At 39.4% G+C, this 20,706-nt stretch overlaps 1 protein-coding gene across 2 annotated transcripts in view; it reads right to left on the bottom strand.

Moving 5' to 3' along the window:
- Window positions 1–16,057, bottom strand: part of ANO10 (anoctamin 10) — a 120,959-nt gene extending 104,902 nt beyond the window's left edge. Inside the window, exons 1-9 of one of the 2 annotated variants that reach the window (XM_064415767.1) lie at window positions 15,927–16,057; window positions 12,636–12,809; window positions 11,428–11,610; window positions 9,913–10,047; window positions 8,274–8,393; window positions 5,767–6,336; window positions 3,358–3,413; window positions 1,827–1,901; window positions 686–868 (exon numbers count right to left, since the gene is read on the bottom strand). In XM_064415767.1, coding sequence (XP_064271837.1) covers window positions 686–868; window positions 1,827–1,901; window positions 3,358–3,413; window positions 5,767–6,336; window positions 8,274–8,393; window positions 9,913–10,047; window positions 11,428–11,610; window positions 12,636–12,795 — 1,482 coding nt within the window. In that variant the 5' untranslated portion in view covers window positions 12,796–12,809; window positions 15,927–16,057. Of the gene's footprint in view, window positions 1–685; window positions 869–1,826; window positions 1,902–3,357; window positions 3,414–5,766; window positions 6,337–8,273; window positions 8,394–9,912; window positions 10,048–11,427; window positions 11,611–12,635; window positions 12,810–12,951; window positions 13,536–15,926 lie in introns of those variants that run through there. The other variant, XM_064415763.1, reaches the window with a different exon arrangement.
- Window positions 16,058–20,706: the final 4,649 nt, after the last annotated feature.

The following is a 20,706-nucleotide window of genomic DNA, read 5'->3' as shown; positions in this document are numbered from 1 at the left end:
CAAGTTGTCACCCAGTCTGTGAGGCCTTAACATACACACTGACATCCACTGCCTAAATTCCTTTAAAATTTTAAGTAATGAATTGCATGGAATCTGCTAAATACAATTAAAAATTATACTGGGTAGGAGGTGGTCAAGAACAGAACCAAGAAGACAGGGAATACCAAAGGTGTGGTTTCAAGAGGCAAGAGCATCCAGCAGGAATATTGTTTTGAAGAGTTGGTTTCTTCTGTCCTCCATTTCCGGCCCCATCCAGACGTAAGTGCTCTCTCTCAGGCTCTAGTTTAACTGATCATTTAAGCTAGTACCACTGCAAAATCAAACCAAAACAGAAATAATTTCCCTCTCACCCATGCCAGCCTACTCATCCTGGTAGTCTTTGGGTTACCCTTGGGGATTAAGAGCATATTACACAAATACTTCTTTCCAGTGGCATGGAGTTAGCTGGCTCCAGATAGAGCTGTTCATTCCTTCCCCTTCACTCTGGTGTTACTAGGATCCTGCACTGTATCCACTTCCTGATCCAGGATAACACACAGCTGCATAAACAGCTACCAGCAAAGCTCATGAAGCTGGAAATAAGCTGCCACACCAGAAAGCCAAAAATATTCTTGTTTGCCTTGGCTGATGCCTCTGTCAACTACAGCCCAGAAAAGTTTTAACTCTTTTAAGTACTACAACATACCAAATAGGTTCCCATTTCTTTCTCCATGTTGACCTGTTCAGCTAATGACAGGTCCATATCAGCTCCCTTGGAGGACGTGTGTTTCTTCATCCTCCTGTTGTATCTCTTCTGGAGCCAGTAAGGAAGCAAGGATTCTGCAAATTGGTTGAGGATCTGCGAAGTTATCAGCAAAGTGGCCAAGCTCTTAAGTAAAAAAAAAAATTAAAAAAAATTAATACAATTGTGATGAAACTATGATAATTTGCAATTCTGTGAGCTCGAGTAACATTCTAAGTTACTATTCTATGAAAAAAAGGCCAGCCTAACAAACCTAGGAATAGCATATGAAAAGCGTGGATGATCTAGTTCCCATCCTTTCCTGTGTGCTGAAAAGGACTAATTAGGAGTTAGCAGGCTAAACATTTTGTGTATCTGGTGGTATTTTGAAAACAGTACACTAAGTACAATGAAGGGCAATGCATATTTAATAAATGCCAATGACATTCACAGAACTAAAGACAAAATTTTTTTCTATGCTTTTCATTTCTTGATTTTACCTGAAAGTAGAGAAAATGTCACAAATGTTGTGTCTGATATAGGTATGCAAAGTGTTTTGCTTGAGATCACTTCAGGGTAACAGAGGTCTTGAGCTGAAGTTCTTGTTGTACTGCTCATTATGTTTAGAGCAAAAATATTTCTCTTATACCAAATTTTCATGCATTTGAGTGTGAAAGTTGATTTAAAATAGCAACTACAAATTATTTTTGCTTTCATGTATTCTTGGATCCTCTCTGTAGTTGAGCTTAATCACGAGCCCATCCTCAAGAGTCTCTCATTAAGAACACTACAGAAAAGAACATCTTCTAACATAAAAGGAAATAGAGAGGAAATGAAAATTTCCCAGTCTCATCTGTGTGAGAGAATAATCAAATTTATTTGAAAACAGTTCCTCATTTATACAGAGAGAAAGAATTACTCTACTCTGCTATGATTCTGCAATAATGTTAGGGGAACTGAAACACGGAAGCTGGATTTCAAGAAAATACGGGTGAAATATATTAATTGCCAAGTTTATGTTTTAGAATAACTATTGAAGTCTGTTTTAATCAATCCTTTGTTTTTCTAGATTAAGCAACATTCTTAAGATGTTCTTGGAACTCACCTGCCTCAAAAGCTTCATATCAAACAGCACAAAGGCAATGTAGAAGAGAGATGCAAAACAATTTAAGAAGTTGAACTGCAAATAAAAATATTTGGTTTTAGTACTCGAGCAAAAGTTCAGATGCAGAACATCATCTAACTTAACAGCTGCCTTGACTAAATGGCTTCCATGAAGCCATGGAAGCCCATCAAAATTGCCTTTACAATTTTTAAAACATAGGTCAGAAGAAACACATTTGCAATATTGGTCTTACTCGGTTTTTCACTTAACAAGCTTAATGCTCTCCTAAAGCAAAGTGAACAAAGAGAGCTACAACTGAATTATGAAATGTGGACATTAAAAAAACATCACCTTACACTTAACTTGAATTTTTTGGCAATTTCTCCAGATAACATTAGAAAAGGGATATATTGATCTTTATTTAGAGCAGTGACTTTTTAAAAAATATATACTTTGTAAAAATATACATGTTGGGTGATATGTCTCTCAATCTCTAAAAATGGTCCTTTATATATGTTAGCTGCAGTTGATGTTTAATTACTTCGTAAGGTTTTATGGTCAAGAGAAATATTCCCTACTTCTAAAATCAGACATAACCACAGTATTTAATCAAACTCTGAAGTTTCCTACTTGCTGTAAGTGTTGCAGCTCCTGTTTTGGTGCTTTTGGCCAATACAGATAATACTGGGAATACAGAGAGCCTTTCACAAACTATGAATGAAAACTGGGGGAAACTCACACTTGACAGTTCATAATTTTTTTTAATCATTTTGTATAAACATCCTACGGGGAAAAATAAATGGTTCTAAGTTTTATGAGAAAGGCTACAGGAGGAGACAAAGCTGTAAGTGATAGCTGTAAGAGTTTTAGATCCAGAGGTTACCAGTAACAGGTGGGTAACACTGGGATTTAACAAAAAAAAGCCCCAAACAAAACAAACAAACCCCAAATAAACACACACACACACACACAAAAACATGGTGAAGGAAATAAAGAAGGAACTCCGAGGAAATTGATGAAATAAAAAAGAAGAAACTTAAATCATCTTTTCAGAAAGGAAACAGGAAGATAAGATAAATGAAATAGATCTGCATATGCTATGAACTACACAGTCGTAGATTGACAGACAAGTATTTTCAGGTTCCTCTGACAGGTTATCTGAATGTTAATATAGTTGGAAGTTAATACATGAACTTTTCAATATATGGTTTACCATAAAATAGTGCAAAAAGATAGCTTTTAGTTGATGACAGGACCACACCAATTAACAGAAACTTATATATACAGCATCCTAATGAACGAACAATTCAATGCAAATAAAAAGCCAACTCTCCACTATAAAAGAGGCATCTAAAACAGTCTAGCAGTTACTGCAACCATAACAGAAATCTTGTTTACTCTGGTATTTTTGCTACTATTTGGCCTTGAGCAAAACTGCAGGTCACTGTGGTAATGCTAGGACAGCACTAATAAAATACAGCACAAGCTGTCTTTTTAATAATCTTAAAAGCTGCTCATATTACATACTTACCACTAAAACCTTCAGAATTAAATGATTCTGATATGAAGATTCCAGCCTGTGATTTTCTAAAATACCAACAAAATTATTCATTAGTAAACAGCAGAAGCTCCTACCATGTACTACACATTGCTATCCAAAGAGTGAACAGACACTTTTAGTCCACATGAAAATTACTTACCTAATAGTTGATATTACTCCAACACGTTGTGGTAGAAAGAATTTATACTGTACCAACACCTGACTTAATCTATGAAGCTAAACTGATCCACAGTATTCACCCATATTTTTGACTACAACTCCAGTGTCTTTTCAACCACAAAAGTTTCTTCTTTCATCTATTTCTTACCCCAAAGAACTATTTTATAAAAGAAAGACATCCATTGCCTTTAAGACTTAACAAAATGTCTAGTTATTGATTGGTCTTTTAACTAAAAACTAATGGGAATATATAATGAAAATTAAAAATAAAATATTTGATTCAAAACCAGTAAATGCTCACAGAAATGTTCCCATATCTCTCCAAGGAATTTAGATAAGATCTGACACTCTATAGGAAGACTAGAGTATGTAAAGTTCAACAGATGCATTACTCATTCTAAATTGAGATTTTCAGTTCACTGAAGACAAACTGTTAGAACCTGATGTTTCAGGAAGGCTGATTTACTAGAGGGAAGAAAAGGGAAGAGGATGGGAGATTTTCAATTTTTTTCTGCTATTTTGTTAGACTGTACCTTTAAAGCCCTGGGTAAGCAGTAACTGGGAAGGCAGCACACTAGCATGTGTTGTGTCAACAAGGCTGAAAGGAGACACCACCATCTACAGACCTTCCTCAGGACAAAACAGCAGAGCTCTGCCCTGACAGGAGCATCAAGTTAGGCCTGACACATGAAAATGCACTCAAGTGACTGCAATTTTTACTTTTAGCTTTCACTACACAATCAGTTTTCATGATAAACGGGTGCAAGAGGGGGGCTTAAAATACCCCAGATTGGTTCCCATGATTTGTCACTTTAGCTGTTGAAGTCAGATATTATCTGAAAATATGCCAGGTGGGAGAGAAGACAGGAGAGCCAGATGAGCTTTTCAGCCCATTCAGAGCATGGCAACAGAAACACACTGGACAGCACAGAAAAGACTGTCAGTGTAGCAGGTTACATAAACACTGCCTCTGCTGAATACAAAACATCAGCTTAAACCCGAAAAAGTATGGATTAAAAAAACCCTTGAGTTGCCTGTTAAAGACATTTTATTCCATCAGATCAACATAACTGGGTATTTCACAGAAATGCCTTTTTTTCCATTACAGTAAAAACAATGAAACAAAACAGCCAACTGAGCCCTAGACATGAATTTAAAAATCATTATTTAAATAAAAACCTTGAACAGTCATAAACAAAGAAATTGCTTGCTTTTACTATCACAGAAGTCAGGTTGAATTTGCTGAGCAAATAATTTTGGCAAGCATAACCAACCCCCACTTCGACACCTGTTCTTATTCTGTCTTCTGCATCAACCTCCTCTTTGCTTTATCTTTCTTCTGTTCATTTTCTGGGTTTCCAGCTTTAATAATCTGGATTCTGTCCTGCAAATCAATGCCATATGGAGCTGCACGAAGCAGTTAATTCTCTATTAGCTTAACCTATTAACTTTGTCTGAAAGTGGCTTCACATGTCTGTAGAAGTGCTAAAATTCAAAATAAACACCAGCATTTCACTGTCCTTATGTTAGGCTGCAAAACACAAGGCCCAATCTGTTAAATAAATTACACACATGGGGGAAAGAAAAGGTAATCTATTATAACATTTCTCCTCTTCTCAGAGTGCCCAGAGAAAGACATTTTGATTGGGATGTAGAATCCCAGTCTTTATTATATATGTAGCATACATAAACACTCTCATGTGACATTTAGAGTGGGCTTAGATTTGGTTCCATTATCTCAGTGGTTCCATTATCTCAGACCTCTGCACTGACATACAGTAGACTAAAGAAAGCATAGTAAGCAAACTCAGGCTGTGGGTGCAACTTGCCAGCACAATCCTTCCTGCCATCCATGCACCTCTGAGCTCTTATCCCCATGCTCTCCCCCCACCCCTTTTACCAGCACTACGGCTGAGACAGCCAGACAAAGAGCTAAATCATGGAGGGGGAACTTCTGCACCAAAGGCAGAGAGAGGCTGAGCAGCAAGGCAGGATCACTCCTTCTGACGGCACGTCAGACCAAATTAAACCAAATACAAAACTGCAATCTCAGAACACTCAAAATATAAGAAGTTAAAGTGGCTATCTCTTTTACCCCACAGCAAGAACCTACTTTGGGAAATCTCTTTAGCATTCTGTTGAACAAGAGCTCACAGTAATGGATTCTACAAAGAAAGTTGGATTCTATCTTGAAAGAAGACGAGTGAACAACTTTCTTACCCCATGATGTTAAGAATTCAGCAGCATACCGATAGATGCGGTTCATAACTTCAATCACAACGGCATAGATGATACTGGGCACGTACAGCATCAAGCTGCTGAAGTTAGACTCGTTCTCTTTGTGATAATCCAGAGCCCACTGCTCCAAGTCAAAGTAAATCATCATCACGTACAGTGAGAAGTAGAGGCAAAGGCACACAAATGGTAAGGACACCAGGTAAATCCGTAACTGTCTCTTAATACTTGAGTACACTGGCTCCTCCCTCCCAGTGACAGGATTGATCCCCAGCACGCCGTGGAAGCCTGGTCTTGGCTCTTCAAACTGTCGTTTCATCAGCAGCGTGCCCCAGCGGTACGTCAGGACGGCGCAGAGCCGCTTCCAGACCTCCAGAATCACAGTGGACCACAGCAGATTGAATGTGGCAAACATCACGTATTTGTCGTAGTCTTCCCATGCAAACACGTAATAAGGAATCCCAATGACAGCCATTGGAACCAAAGCAAATGTAAAGTATTCTAAGAAGCCAAAGTAGAGAGCAATGGTTTCGCCAAAGTAGCAGCGTATGTCATCTGCAGAAAGAAATGAATCAACTAAGACTACACCTAACAGAGATGTCAGTATAATATCAAACTTGACCCTACATAAACTTAAATTTTTCATTGGCCAGAATTTTTTTTTCTAAATAACACAATAAATATCATTGCTTTTTCTTTCTTCTTTCATCCTTATTACAAAAAGTCAGATGGTTATCTGAATTATTTTTTTTAATGTTACATATGTACCCACATAAACATACCATTATGATGGCAAGGATGTCAAACAGATACCCAGAGAATAGGGAAAGAAAAAAACAAAAACCCAACCAAAGAGAAAATACTATCATTCTTGAAAACAGAATTCATCAATGAATGGCATGGAAAACATTTGATGTAATAAAAACCAAACTTTAACAGCAAGTCACACCCAGCTTCTGAAAATTCCCACTGGCCTATGTACTCCTGGGAAACAAACTCAGAGACAGAAAAGGCTAGTTGTGTTTTGACAACTCAAGGGACTAAAGGAATAGATGGACAAGTGTATCAAAATACTAAATTTTAAACACGTCAGATGGAGTACTCAGGTTGAGATACTGTCTTCAGCAGACAACTGATACATGAAATACATACTTGCTGTACTTGCTATGTTTGTCTCCTCAGGTGCTACAGACTTAAAAAGTGCATTAGTAGTGGGTATATTTCATGTCAGATGTATTACCTCCAAGAAGATATATCACTTATATTACTAATAAAAAAATGTAGGATTATTATTCATATAATCTAGAAGTGATTAGATATAGAAATGCCTGTCAAACAGTTTAGAATGCTGAAATCTCTTGTCTTTGCCTGCTTGGATGACCAGATTGCTTGTATGCCACTGTTTTGTATTTACCAGCTCAAAGAAACAGCCACAGAAGCATTACCTCTGAACTGGCACTGTAAATACACTACCACAGTGCATTACCTCTGTAATAAACTACCACAAAACAAACTCATATGCAATACCAGAATATTCTTATGGCTTACAAAACACTACAACAAAAGTTTACAACTGTCAACCAGATAAAAGTCTCTGAAGGAAAGGTAAACAGACAGAAGGATCAGCACTCTAACATCCCAGTAAATCAAATATTCAGTAACAAATACATTCAAGTGTAGGTCATGACCATCAATTCACACTCCAACATGAAAGACATGCCTAAATTAGTACATATTTAACAGGGTCCTGGGATTTACTTCAAAATTTTGTATGGATTCCATGCCAGTCTAAAAAAAAACTAAACCTTTCTCACATAAACAAAAGACCAGCACACAATAAGGCTCCTAACACAATACTCTGGAGGCAGGAATTATCAAACCAGATCTTTAACTTCCTGCAGCTCAGGAAAGAACCTCAAACAACTGCAAGACCCAGAGACTTATAATTAGGCAAGCTCCCAAATGCTCATTTTCTTATTTTTAAATAAAGTTTACAAGTTTAGAGTTTAGAACTTAACTTTCCACATTGCCTGACTACAAATTATATTAATTTTATGATTACTCAGTGTCTAAAATATACTCAAGTGACGCTAGCATGCAATGACATACAGTCTTCAGTCAGACACTGAATTTAAAACAAACAGTCGTAAATACACTTCTGACACACCTACAACACAAAAAAGCTTTGGGAGTTCCAGACACGTGGGAGCTTGTCAAGAGTCAATTAGAAAGAACAGTCTTGGCTTGGACCATTCCTGATCTGATTTACTGCTGGGTGGGGAGAATGTGTGATGTTCAGAATGCTGTTACATGGAAACTCACCAACTCTGAATCTACAGACTCTGGAACCACCAATTTTGCAAGTCTATAATCATTTCAGCAGATCACACAGGAAACACTAAAAGAGGAAAAACTTGTCCAAATGGTAAAAGAGCAGTGGTCTAATTTCACGATTCCACTGCATGACCACAATGCAAAGGCTGTTCACATACCTAAAGGTTGATAACCAATTTTCACTCGCCCATACCAGCTGTGACAAAGCTTTTTCAACTCTTCTCTGTCATGCAGAGGGAAAATTTGAACAAGAATACCACTGGTCAATAATCTTCTCACTAGAAGAGGAAAAGAAAAAAAAATAGATACCTGGCACTCTTTCAAAGGACAGTGAAGTTGACATAAGTAAACAGGTTGTATATTTACCAAGCCTAAAGTTCCTTTGAAATAGATCTAGCACTCAAATCCTTAAAAAATTGTCTCATGTTAATTAAAAAATTGAGAGCAGTTATGCCTATTCCTGCAAATACTGTGCTGTCCACTGGAAGACAAAGAGCAATCCTTTTACATATAATAACTACTCCACAGCTTTGCAATATAAACAGATGCAGCTTCAATAGCAAAAAGTGCTACAGATCAGGACTGAAATGCCACATGTAGCTTTGTGGGGATAGCCATAAAGCCATAGTTCTATTAATTATGGGAAAGATACAAAAAAACCTTTGAATTATCAGTTTACACCAATTCACAAATTACATCACATCTTCATTGCAAACAAACTACATAGTCTACAATTTGTATTTAGCTTTGCTATGGAAAGCAATACTACATGTGTAGATAAACAATTAACAAACTGCTCTGAAGTTACAACCATAGTAAGAAAATAAATTTTAAAACAGGGATGCACTGGAAGTGTGACAGTATTTTACTATTTTCCATCATCATCTGCTTGATACAACTAGAAAAATACCTTGGCTATATAAAAAAATTACCAATGTAAACTCATCTGACATCTACATTTGTTTACATTTTTGAACACAGATCTCCTTCTCTGATGACCAACACTAAATAATAAAGATAGTGTTAATAAAAGGACACACAATTATTAAGATACATTCTCCTAAGAATCTGTAGCATCTCTGCCAACAAACTACTTTCCACTACCATAAAAATAGCACCAGCTCTCATTGCTTCTTTCTTTCATGAAAAGGAAAAGCTCTTGAAGCAAAGAGGAAGATCAGGGAAACCAAACAAATTATATAAAACTTATTTCCTATTATTAAATCTATAATTCTGGAGCACTGGTAGCCATTCCAGTATTGTTATACAGAGAGAATCCAAATACATAATCATGTAACTTAAATAATAAATACTTTTGGTACTGATTAAAAATAATGGATAACACCAACATGTGCAAAAGTTACCCAGCTGAAGAGAACATAAGGCCAGAGCCTCAGCCTTACAGAACAACTCAGGATGGACAGCCCTTTGGAAGTCATCTGGTCCACCCTCCTGCTCAAGGCAGGTGTGGCTTAAATGGGGCTGATCAGGGCTTGACTAGCGGGGATTTACAGATCTCTCAGTACAGTTACCAACAATCTCTAAATTCCTGAACAAATGTTTGATTACACTTTTGAGAAAAATACTTTCCTGATATGTATTCAGAATTTCTCTTGTTGTATTGTCCATTGCCTTTTGCCCTATTACTGAAGCAGTGAAAAAACAAATTTGGTTAAAAATAGTGGGACTTGATCATCTGAAGAATTTCTCTTCATTACAGGCAAATTAATTTTTTTTACCATGAACACTATCCTCCATCAACTCAGTGAGTTAGAGGCAACAAACTACATTACTTACCAATTGATTTTCCTGGGTACAGCTTTGCCTGAGGATATCCAGGGATCATTTTTTCATCTTTGGCTCTCAAATTTTCAAGTTCATGTTTGATGATGTACTGACATTCTGCCATTGTAAGGAAATTGTGATTGTCATCTAAATAAAAAGGAGGGTTGTATGAAATAGTGCAGCACATAGATACAACCCTGGCAGCAAACAACTACAAAAAATTACCAGAATCAGGAAAAAAAAATTATGGCAACAAACTATGTCAACCCCATCAATCATGGAAACAAGAGTCAGATTTTCTTGACATAAAAACAATTTTTTCCCCCCTTAGGAATAAGAAACCATAGGGATTGCCCTAAATATACTAAGTAAGAGGAAAAAAACTCTAATACAAAGAATAACAGTATATTATAGTTTAACTGGGCAACCAGAAATACTACCAAGACAACATAGACAGCAGGGTTTCTTTTCTAGGTGACAATTTCTCTGATTGCACCTGGACAAAACTAAAATTACATTTGTGTTTTTAAAAAGAAAAAATACCAGGAGAAACAGCCAAAAATATGTTTACAGCAGTTGGAAATCCAGTTAATCCTAGAGATTCTGTTAGCAGTGGAATTTGTAACAGATTTGCATTAATAATGTAAAGGCATGAAAGAAATGGAAGCAGCACTTTTGCAATTGACAACTCTTTTGAAGGCTTCCTAATTTCAGGAAAGCAAGGTCACAAAACTGAAGCCACTGCAACAGTTATTGCACAGCAGCAGTGTTGAGCAAAACTGCCACTGAACAACAAAACTTAAAAACTGTTTCAGACAGACCCAAGCACCTTTATATTGAAAATGTGGTGAAAGGCATCACTCAAACAGGCACAGTGAAAGTACTAGCAATACTAAGCTGGAACTCCGATATTTACCTGCAGAGCAAAAAATTAATTCTGCCACTGTAGGGGCATTAAATACTTTACAAGCAGCACATTTAAAAGGAAATGTTCTTGTGCACCCCACAAAATAAAAGAGGAAAAGGAACGATTCCACTAATCATGCCCAAATCCCACTGAATGTGTCTGTAGTGTTTATTGTTTGTTTGATGTGTACATGTAACAGAGAAAAATACTGTTATTTTAAGTGGATAAGATCATAAGCCTCAAAACTGGCTGACAGAAATTAAATTGCTACATTAATTCATAACGTGGATTGATAATAATAAAGTCATCTTTATAAACTCTTTTTCTTGTTTTATTTTTCAAGAAAATCCTTCATACAAGTAGAAGATATTTGGAGCATAGAAAAGCATGAAGGAAAAGATAAGCAAAAAATTAAAGCCATGTGAAAGAAACCAAAATTCATTATATCACTTGAATTTCCATAGTTAAAAACAAGTATTTTTTTTCATGGCTTGGTCTTCCACTTGCTGTTCACAGTTACCATTCCAAGGAATAGAAAGACTGTAAAAGATTTAGCAGCGTAATTGCTTATAATCTTTAGTCACCACTTTGCAATGTCAAAGATTCCTACCATTGCTTACCTGCAAAATGTTTGAAAGTTTTTCTACTGCTGTATGTAAAAGTTCTCATTGAGTTATCATTGCATTCCTTCACCAAACCTACAGTTTCAGCTCCCAGCAACAGCCTTAAGTGGGAAGCTCCGACTAGATAAATATTTTCAACTCCATTTTCCGTAACCAGTGGTTTAATCAGTAGTTGTGCACCTTTAAAGTAAACAGGGGTAAAATAAACAAGAAAATACATTAAAATTATGTCTAAAAGCCCTAGCATTTTAGCATCCAATGTATTTGCCACAGCTAACAGGACTGCTGAAAATGTCTCTTTTTAAGGGCACAAAGAGTTAAGGTTTCAACAGTACTTGACATAGGTTGTTCAGAATCTTGCAGGGTCGCCCCCTGATTTAGCCCTGTTTCTGTTGAAGCACTCTCAACAATGATCTGGAACAATGGGGACTGTTTCGATCTATTCCCCTAAGGTTCACACCATAAAAGCAAGAAGTGCTTCTGCAAACAGTTCAACTGTTTTAAGGAGACTAGATTTTTGAAGCAGAAACATTCCTAACGTACCTAAAAGAGGCCTGAAAGCAAGTTTGTAGCCACAAATCCATCAGCCACAGAAATATTAGTGACCATAAGCTATAAGCTACAACAGCCACAATGACTTTTTTGGAAAAAGTTTTTTAAAAAGTCCAAGGAATTACAAATAAATTAGACTAACTTCAATTCCGAGAAGCATACCAAAATGCGTAATGAAATATTGCCTTTTTAAGACCTTTCATGCTAATAAAAAATATAAATAAAGCCCAACATGAAGTTATCAAGATTAAATTGCTTTCTGCTAACTTAATTTTGTTCTACAACATGGTATGAAGGTTTATGGACAGGATGTGAAGCATCTTCATTCAGGCAAGGCTTATTACACTTCTGCAAGCAACAGGAGAAACATGTCTAGACAACTGCTATTAAAACTGAAATCAAAACTACATTGAAACATAGGTTATCAGGGCTTCAGTGCAAAACATGGAAGAATTCTAGAGTTAACTGTCATTTGACCTTAAGCCAATGTTTTCATTAATAACAGGGTTAAGTGGGTTCAAAAAACGCAAAACAAGATTGGCAAGCAATCATTATAGCACAAATTCCCCGAAAACTAATTGTCTGTATGTCTTCATATTATGGTGACAGCCAATTTGATTTCAAAGTGCTACAGAAGATCATACTGTACTCACCTCCATTTGCCTTTTTGTCCACAATTCGTTTAGTGAACCATTCTATGGTTTCTTCTTTGGTGCCTTTTGCAAGTTCAATTACTACCAGGGGCCTGAAGTTAGACTCAGCAGTATCCAAGAAAGACCAGCTTTCCACCACCTCTTTCGCTTTTCCCGCCATCTCGTGAGGGCTTGCTGAGTACAAAAGCAAAATAAAATGCAAATGCAAGTGCTAAAAAATATCTGCTACAAATCTAAAGCCCACAAAACTTTCCTAGTGAGTTACACAAGTCTGTGCTTATCAAAGGCTTATCAAAGTGCACTTTTATGTACTTACTACTACCAGGTTGAGTAACCTCTGCAGTTGTCAAGATGCTACTGATCTCCCATGTCATTTAAGTTCTACTCTCTCTGTTGGAAAACTGCTGTTGCTATGTATAGCAAAGCAGTACTGAGAGGAAAGCAAGTAAATAAATTAAACCAAATCAATAAGGTGAAACTATCCTCAAAAACAACAGCCTGCAACTTCTGACAGTGTATTTGTCAGCGAATGAAAACATTAACAGAAACTTAGTCAAACAGGTATTTAAAAATCAATAAGCTTCTCGTGGTATGAGTATGCAAACACATTATAAGGAAGAGCCTTCACAGTTAATCTTGTGAAGCTTTAACCATAGCGAGGAAATTTACAACCCTCTTGGGCAGGTGAGTAAGACACCTATCATACTGGCAGGCAAATTACACTCAAAGCACTTAAATGACTTTTTGGAACCTATATACCAAGTGTTCTGTGACAAAGTCCAGCCATAAAGCACTGACAGGACAACCTTATGTGTAAATACTCCAGATGATCTAAGCAGGCCTCTGTAGACTCACAGACCCATTTAGGCTGGAAAAGGCCTTCAAGATAGAGTCCAACCCTTAATGCAGAACTTCCAAGTCCCCCACTAAACAATGTCCCTAAGAGCCACATCCACAGAGCTTTTAAATACCTTCAGGAAGGGCGACTCAACCATTTCCCTGGACAGCCTGTTTCAATGCCTGGCAATCCTTTCCATGATGAATTTTTTCACAGAATTTTAATGGCACAGCTTGAAGCCATTTTCTCTTGTTTTATCACTTGTTACTTGGCAGACCCCCCCTTTGCAACCACCTCTTTTCAGGTAGCTGTAGAGAGTGATAGGTCTCCTCTGAGCCTTCTTTTCTTCAGGCACGTCTCTATTGTCTTGTTAACAAATTGTGTATAAATTATTCTACAGAGATCATTGTATCATCCTTCATAAAGCAACATAGAGATGTTGATGTAAAACAAATCTGTTAACTAAGCTACTCCATTTTAAAAAAGTTTAAAAACCCAAACAAAATACCTATGACATTTAATTTACTAAATTTAAAAGTGAGTGGAAGGTTTGGTGATTTTAGTTCGGGGTTTTGAGGTATTTTTTTTTATATTAACTGAAAAAGGGAATTTACCCACTGCCTTTAAGCCGTTTCCCCACTCCTGTTAAAATACTTAATTTCTAAGGAAGTTGCTTTAAGGATGCAGTTCAGCTTTTATGACCATTGTACTTCTGTCATTCAAGGACAAATGAGTCTCCAATATTTCATATAAATTATCCTACAAAATACAGTGATACTGTAAACATATGCATATAATAAACAAGTCTGTTCAACTTGTCAATTTCAACTTGCAGAAAAAAGCTTTCAAGTCAAATTTCAAGGGGGTTTTTGGTTAGTTTCACTTGCCCTTTCACAGGCACCCAATTCTGCAACATACAGATTTACAGCTCTGAACGCAAGTATTCACGTCTTTTAAAAAAATGCACTGGATTAATAAAGTATTTTTAGAAATTTTAGATGTGTATCTGTACAACCAGAATGAATCAGACGGAGGAAAACATAATCAGGGATGAGGCACTGTAACTGAGCTTGTCAGTGACTAACTACACTGTCTTGACAAGTCACTGCACCTTAATGTATCACTATCCATAAACAGGGGTTTGCAAGGGTTTGCTAAAATTACGCATAACATATTGTGTATAATGCCATTTCTAAAGAATTCAAAGAATGAAAAGCACTAGATAATTATTAAATATTACCTCCTGGTTAAGAATATTGCTTTGCAGGACAGTTATACTTTGAAAACAGCCTTTTTAAAAAGCATTGTGCTATTCAGTGAATTTGGCTCCTATCATTTATTCAGAATCATCGTCCTTGGCATGGTGACTGTAAGAATCACAGAATCATCACAGAATCAAAGAATGGTTTCGTTTGGAGGTACTTCAGAGATAACCTAGTTCCAATTCCCCTGCCACGGGTAGGAACACATCCACTAGATCAGGTCGCTCAGAGCCAGCCACTCAACCAGGCCTTGAGCAATGCCAGGGATGGGGCATCCACAGCTTCTCTGGGCAACCTGTTCCAGTGCCTCACCACCCTCACAGTAAAGAATTTCTTCCTAATATCTAACCCAAAACTACTCTCTTTCAGTTTGTTACTTTCAGGCTTATTACTACTGAAAACTACAAGAGAGCTGAAGTACTCTTCCAAATTGTGCCTGTGTGATTTCCAAATTTATTTTCCTAAAAGGTTGTCCAACGCCCAGCACAGACCCTACGGGAGAATTTGGGTTCTTCTTTCACGCTACACACTGGACAACCAGCGACAGGCCCAGAAGCACAGGAACAAGCCAAGAAGGCCCTCCAACCCCCGAGCTCCCGCTCTCAAGGAGCGGCTGGGTGGAGGTCACAATTAATTAGGTTGGAAAAGACCTCTGGGACTCCAACCCCTGACCGAGACCACCGTGTCACCTCAGGGCAGAGGGGCTGCAGCCCTTTTCCAGGGCGTGTGGCTGCAGGGCGGGTCAGAGCCGGGCTCAGCGCCCGCCCGGCGGCCCCGGGAGCCGCCGCGTCCGGGCCGTGCCCGCTCTAAGGCGGTCCATCACGGCTGCTTCCTACTGCCAGCCTGCGCCTCGCTCTCCCTTTTTAGGAACGCAAACACCGGGGAGGAGAGCAGCCCGGCGGGCCCCGCCGCCAGCCCGGCCGGTGACTCACTGCCTGCCCCGGCCCGGCCGCGCTCGCCGGCCGCCGCCGCCCCGCGCCGCTCCCCACGGAGCCCACCGCGGCCGCCAGCACCACCCCGAGCCTCCCGGGGCGGCGGGGGAAGCGCCGGGGGTGTCACAGCCGCCCAGGCTCGGCACTGGCTCCGAGCCGCGGCGGGGTGGGCGGGAAGGGCGGAGGCTCCTCCCCTGGCGGCGGCGCAGGCAGCGAGAGCCCCTTGCCGCCGAGCGCCGGCCGCCCCCTCCCCACTCACCGCCGGTGCCGGCTCCACATCCGCAGGGCAGGGCGGGGCTGAGGCGGGCGGCGGCCGCAGGCACCGGGCGCTGCCGGCGCGGGCGCCGGGCCGGCCCAGCGTGACAGCGCTCGGCGCTGCCGCCGGCCACGCCCCTCGCTGCGGCCCGGCCCGGCCCGGCCCGGCCGCCCCTTCGGCGGCCTTTCAAAATGCTGCCATGTCAGCGTTTGAAAAATGCTCCAGTGTCAGTGTTTCAGCAATGCTCGTGTGCACCGCCAGCTCTCACCTTCATCCTCTTGTTTATTTCCACTTTTGCTGCCTGTGCTGCCTCCTGTCCCAGAATCACAGGATCAATTAGGTTGGAAAAGGCTTCTAAGACCCTGAGTCCAACCAACGACTGAACAGCACTGTGTCAACCAGACCCTGGCACTGAGTGCCACATCCAGTCTTTCCTTAAGCACCTCCAGGGACGGTGACTCCACCATCTCCCTGGATAGTCTGTTCCAATATTTATTCCTCCTTTCTGTGAAGAAATTTCTCCTGATGTCCAATGTAAACCTCCCCTGGCACAGACTATATTCCTCTTGTTCTGCACTGGTTTCCTGGGACAAGAAGCCAATCCTCACCTGGCTACACTGTCCTTTCAGGTGGTTGTAGAGAGCAATAAGGTCACCGCTGAGCCTCTTCTTGTCCAGGATAAACAATCCCAGCTCCTTCAGCCACTCCTCACAGAACTTGTGTTCCAGATCCTTTGCCAACTCCATTGCCTTTCTCTGGACACGCTCCAGCCCCTCAAAATGCTCTTCCTGAATTGAGGGCTGCAGAACTGGACACAGCACTCGAGGTGTGGCCTCACCTGTGTTAAGGACAGGGGGACAATCAGTTCCCCAGTCCTGCTGGCCACACTATTCCTGATAGATGTCAGGATGCCACTGGCCTTCCTCACCGCCTGGGCACACTGCTGGCTCATGTCCTTCTCTTGACGTGGCCCAAAGCTCCTCCTGGAGCTTGAGTTATAAACATCAACTTTTGGTGATGAATTTTTCTAGTATTCATAGCCAACGAAGCAGTGAGGGTCTAGGGCACCATGGAGAATGGGGATATGCAAATACTTGAAATGTAGGTACTAGAGACTGCAGTGCAGAGTAGAAGACAGACACTGTCTGTCTCAGATAGTTCGGGCAGAATGTCAGACTTCTTAAACTGTGTTTCAGTCTTCTCCAGCTTCCAGTGGCCTCTCCATATCGTTGTTAATCTCTGAGCATCACCTACTGTGAAAACTCTCACTTTCTGAAGAAGTAGCATGGCAGTAACAGAAAGGTGGGTTTAACAAAAAGGAGGCTTTAGACCTTATTCTTGTGTTTTGCATCTTGGATGTCTCCAGTTATGATGTGTCTCACAAATATCCACAATGTCTTCATGGGCCTTGGGCCTCTGGCCTCCTTGGCCTGTCATCCTCAATCTGCTAGTAGTTTACAAACAATTATTTCAAAACAATCTCTGACACCTTCTACATTTCTGAGTTTTCAGTGGGGACTTGACACTATCCACTTACTTTGGCCCATGCAAATAGTAATTCAAAATCAATCTCTTTTCTGCTATCAAATTAATTTTTCTATTGGACAAGGTCATCTTTTGGCAATATTGCTTGATGAGACTGTCACATTTCCTCAATGCTGTGTATCCACTAGGTGTCACATTCTTGCTACGCAATGAATTCTTTACAGTCACACTCAGTTTCTCTCTAGAAAGTTCACATTTTGCTAGCTATGCATAACAGCAGATAATGCTGTACTCACAGAAGAAAAATAGGATTCATAAGTGGAAACAGTCTCGCCATGATGGGAAAAAGTAAATGACTGTGTGCCAATCACAGTGTTGTAGAGGCTAGGAATTTGCTCTTAAGAAGATTAGCTAATTTAAAGAAGAATCAGGTATGCCCATCCTAAATTGCAAACTGCACTAGCACTATAGCTAAATATAAATCCCAAGCTTGTATCTGTTGGTGATTGTAGTTCAGCCTTGTGATTCTGCTAGCTGATCATAGCATTTTCATGGTCTCTCTCTGTCAGGCATCATGCAGACTGCAGACATAGTAGAATGGATGAGCTGTGGTAAGGCAGGAAGAAAAAAGAGGAAAAAAAAGAGAGACAAAAAAAAACTCCATGAAAATTTCAAGAGCAAAGGATTTATTTTTATTCTGTGGTTAACTCTCTTCTCCCTGGACTAATGACTACCAGTACTTAACTAGATTAAGAACCCATTAATTTACTGTGAAACTGTAAAGTGAATTGGCTTTTACACCTGGTTGAAACTTCAACCATATTTTGGGTATAGTTCAATGGCTAGCTGAGCCCATCCAGCATCTCACTGCCACTAAAAGGGTGAGATCTCACTCCCAGTCCACCATTATCATTTCCTTCTCCCTGTACCCACATTGACAGACCTAAGGCTCTGCCCCACACTTAGGCCAACACTGGCATTCACCAGCTCCATCTCTGAGTCCATTCAATTTAGCAGCTCCATAGAAAACCCCCCACTTTTGGTTTGTTTTTCTTTGTTCTCTTTCTGTGATTTAAATAAACTCAGATAAAGGTTAAAGAGCTGGCACAAGGAAAGCACCTTTCCATACAGCAATCCTCATTAATTCAAATGCATGGAGATGTATGTACAGTATGACAACCATACTTCACATAGTCACATAACAAGATTAATATTGACTCTTATCTGAAGTCATATATAATAGCAATCATTCTCGTAAGATTTACCTTTATGGTTTTGAGCCATACTGGAATGCTGTGTTATCATAAAAGTAAGGAGCAACTAACAGCAAAATATCCTTTTAATTCATAAGCTAATGACATACTAGTTTGAGTGCAAAATGGATGATGAGATTCCTAAAGTTTAAGACTAACATTAAATTACCTTATTATGTTATTAATAACAATTGCATTAAAATTTTAGTAATTAGATTTCAATTAATGTGTTTGTCAGAGTAAGATGCAGTGACATCTTACCAATTTTAAATTACATATTTTGTCAGATTATATGGGATCTTTCCAAAAGTGTAATAAACATTATTAAATTGCATTTCTGCAAATGGAGGGTAAGTTATTTTTTGAGTCACACTTGGCACAATTTTTGCATTCTGATAGGAATTTTCATATAAGTGTGTTCAGGCAGTACAATTACTGTTTGTGTCAAACTATGAACGCTTTGATTCATAAACACTGAGCAACAAAGCTGATTGTAATCTGTAAGGTACAAGGAAGACACATCTCTTCCATTTCACATTGTGTCCATCTGATTAGAAACATTTAGATTTAACTTAGGTATCTATTTCCAAATAAGATCAGGGAACAAAAAGCCCTGTCCAACAAAATGGAAACAACATAAAAAGAGGAGGATCAGCCTGCCTAAGCCAGGAAGAAGGGAGAGAAACCATTCTCAAAGCATTACCAAGGAGAAGCAAGTAAAAGATAAAACATGTAAGATGTTATTCACCATTTATATGTGAAGAAAAATAAATTTAAAGTTAGGCAAACAGCATCCTAGTCTGTATCAGAAATACTGTGACTACCAGGAATAGGACAGCGGTCTCCCCCTGGACTTTGCACTGGTTAGGCTGCACCCCAAGTCCTGTGTCCAGTTCTAAGCCTCACTCTAAGGAAGACATTGACGTGCTGAAGCAAGTCCAGGAATGGCAATGAAGCTGGTGCAAGGACAAGATACAAGTGCTATGAGGAGCAGCTGAGGAATCAGAGATTGTCTAGTCTGGAGAAAAGGAAACCCAGAGGAGACCTTATCATTCTCTGCAACCACCTGAAAGGGGTGTGTAGCAAGGTGGAGGTTGGCCTTTTCTCCCAGGCAACCAGTAGGACAAGAGGAAGTGGCCTCAAATTGCACTAGAGAAGGTTTAGATTGGGTATGAGGAAAAATTTATTCACTGAAAGGGTTGTCAAGGCTTGGAACAGACTGCCCAGGGAAGTGGTTGAGTCACCATCCCCGGAGGTATTTAAAAGCCATGTAGATGTGGCACTTGGGGACATGGCTTAGTGATGGACTTTGCATTGCTGGGTTAACAGTTGGACTCAATGATCTTAGAGGTCCTTTCCAACCTAAATGATTCTATGTTTATTGCCTCAGTATTAGAGTAGCCTGCACAGCTGGGCAATGATGAGGGAGATCCAGCAAGCCAAGTGATCCTTATGTTTTGGAAAGTTAATAAAGTCAGTAATTTTACTGTAATGAAGAAACGTTTCAAAATTTCATCACAGCACTTTGAAAACAATGCATCCTTTCTGATTTTCTTTTGAGATGCATGTGTCAGTGTTTAGGATGCCCCAAATAACTAGAATCTTGGCTTACAGAGCCTTCCTGAATTTGTGAAAATAATATAGGAATTAATGTAAAAGCTTCACTATTAACCACTGGGTTCAGTTAACATCATTGTGATAGTGTCAGAAGCAAAAACGTTGAATTTTGCTGCATTTAGACAAATGCAGCCATGAGGTTACTGAGCTTACAGTGCTTCTGAGTAATCTGTGTGGCCTTCTGTTTCTACTGGCTATCCCTTCATTCCTAAAATAATGTCGTTTACTAGACTTCACCATCCACCTGCTGTGTAATACCATTGTATATCCTGTGATCAGTGGTCTACTCAGAAGTCATCACTGGAATTTTCAATACATTCAGTTGGACTGCCTCCATTCAGTGACTGGCATACAACAACTTTTTTCTTTCATCTGGAGACTTCATCAATTGTAAAGGCTGCATTTAGCATGTCCTGCAAAAACAGAAA

Source organism: Passer domesticus, chromosome 1 (genome assembly GCF_036417665.1).
Source record: "Passer domesticus isolate bPasDom1 chromosome 1, bPasDom1.hap1, whole genome shotgun sequence".
In the NCBI taxonomy this organism is placed as follows: domain Eukaryota; kingdom Metazoa; phylum Chordata; class Aves; order Passeriformes; family Passeridae; genus Passer; species Passer domesticus.
The sequence above is the reverse complement of the archived record's forward strand: the minus strand, read 5'-3'. Positions and strand labels throughout refer to the sequence as shown.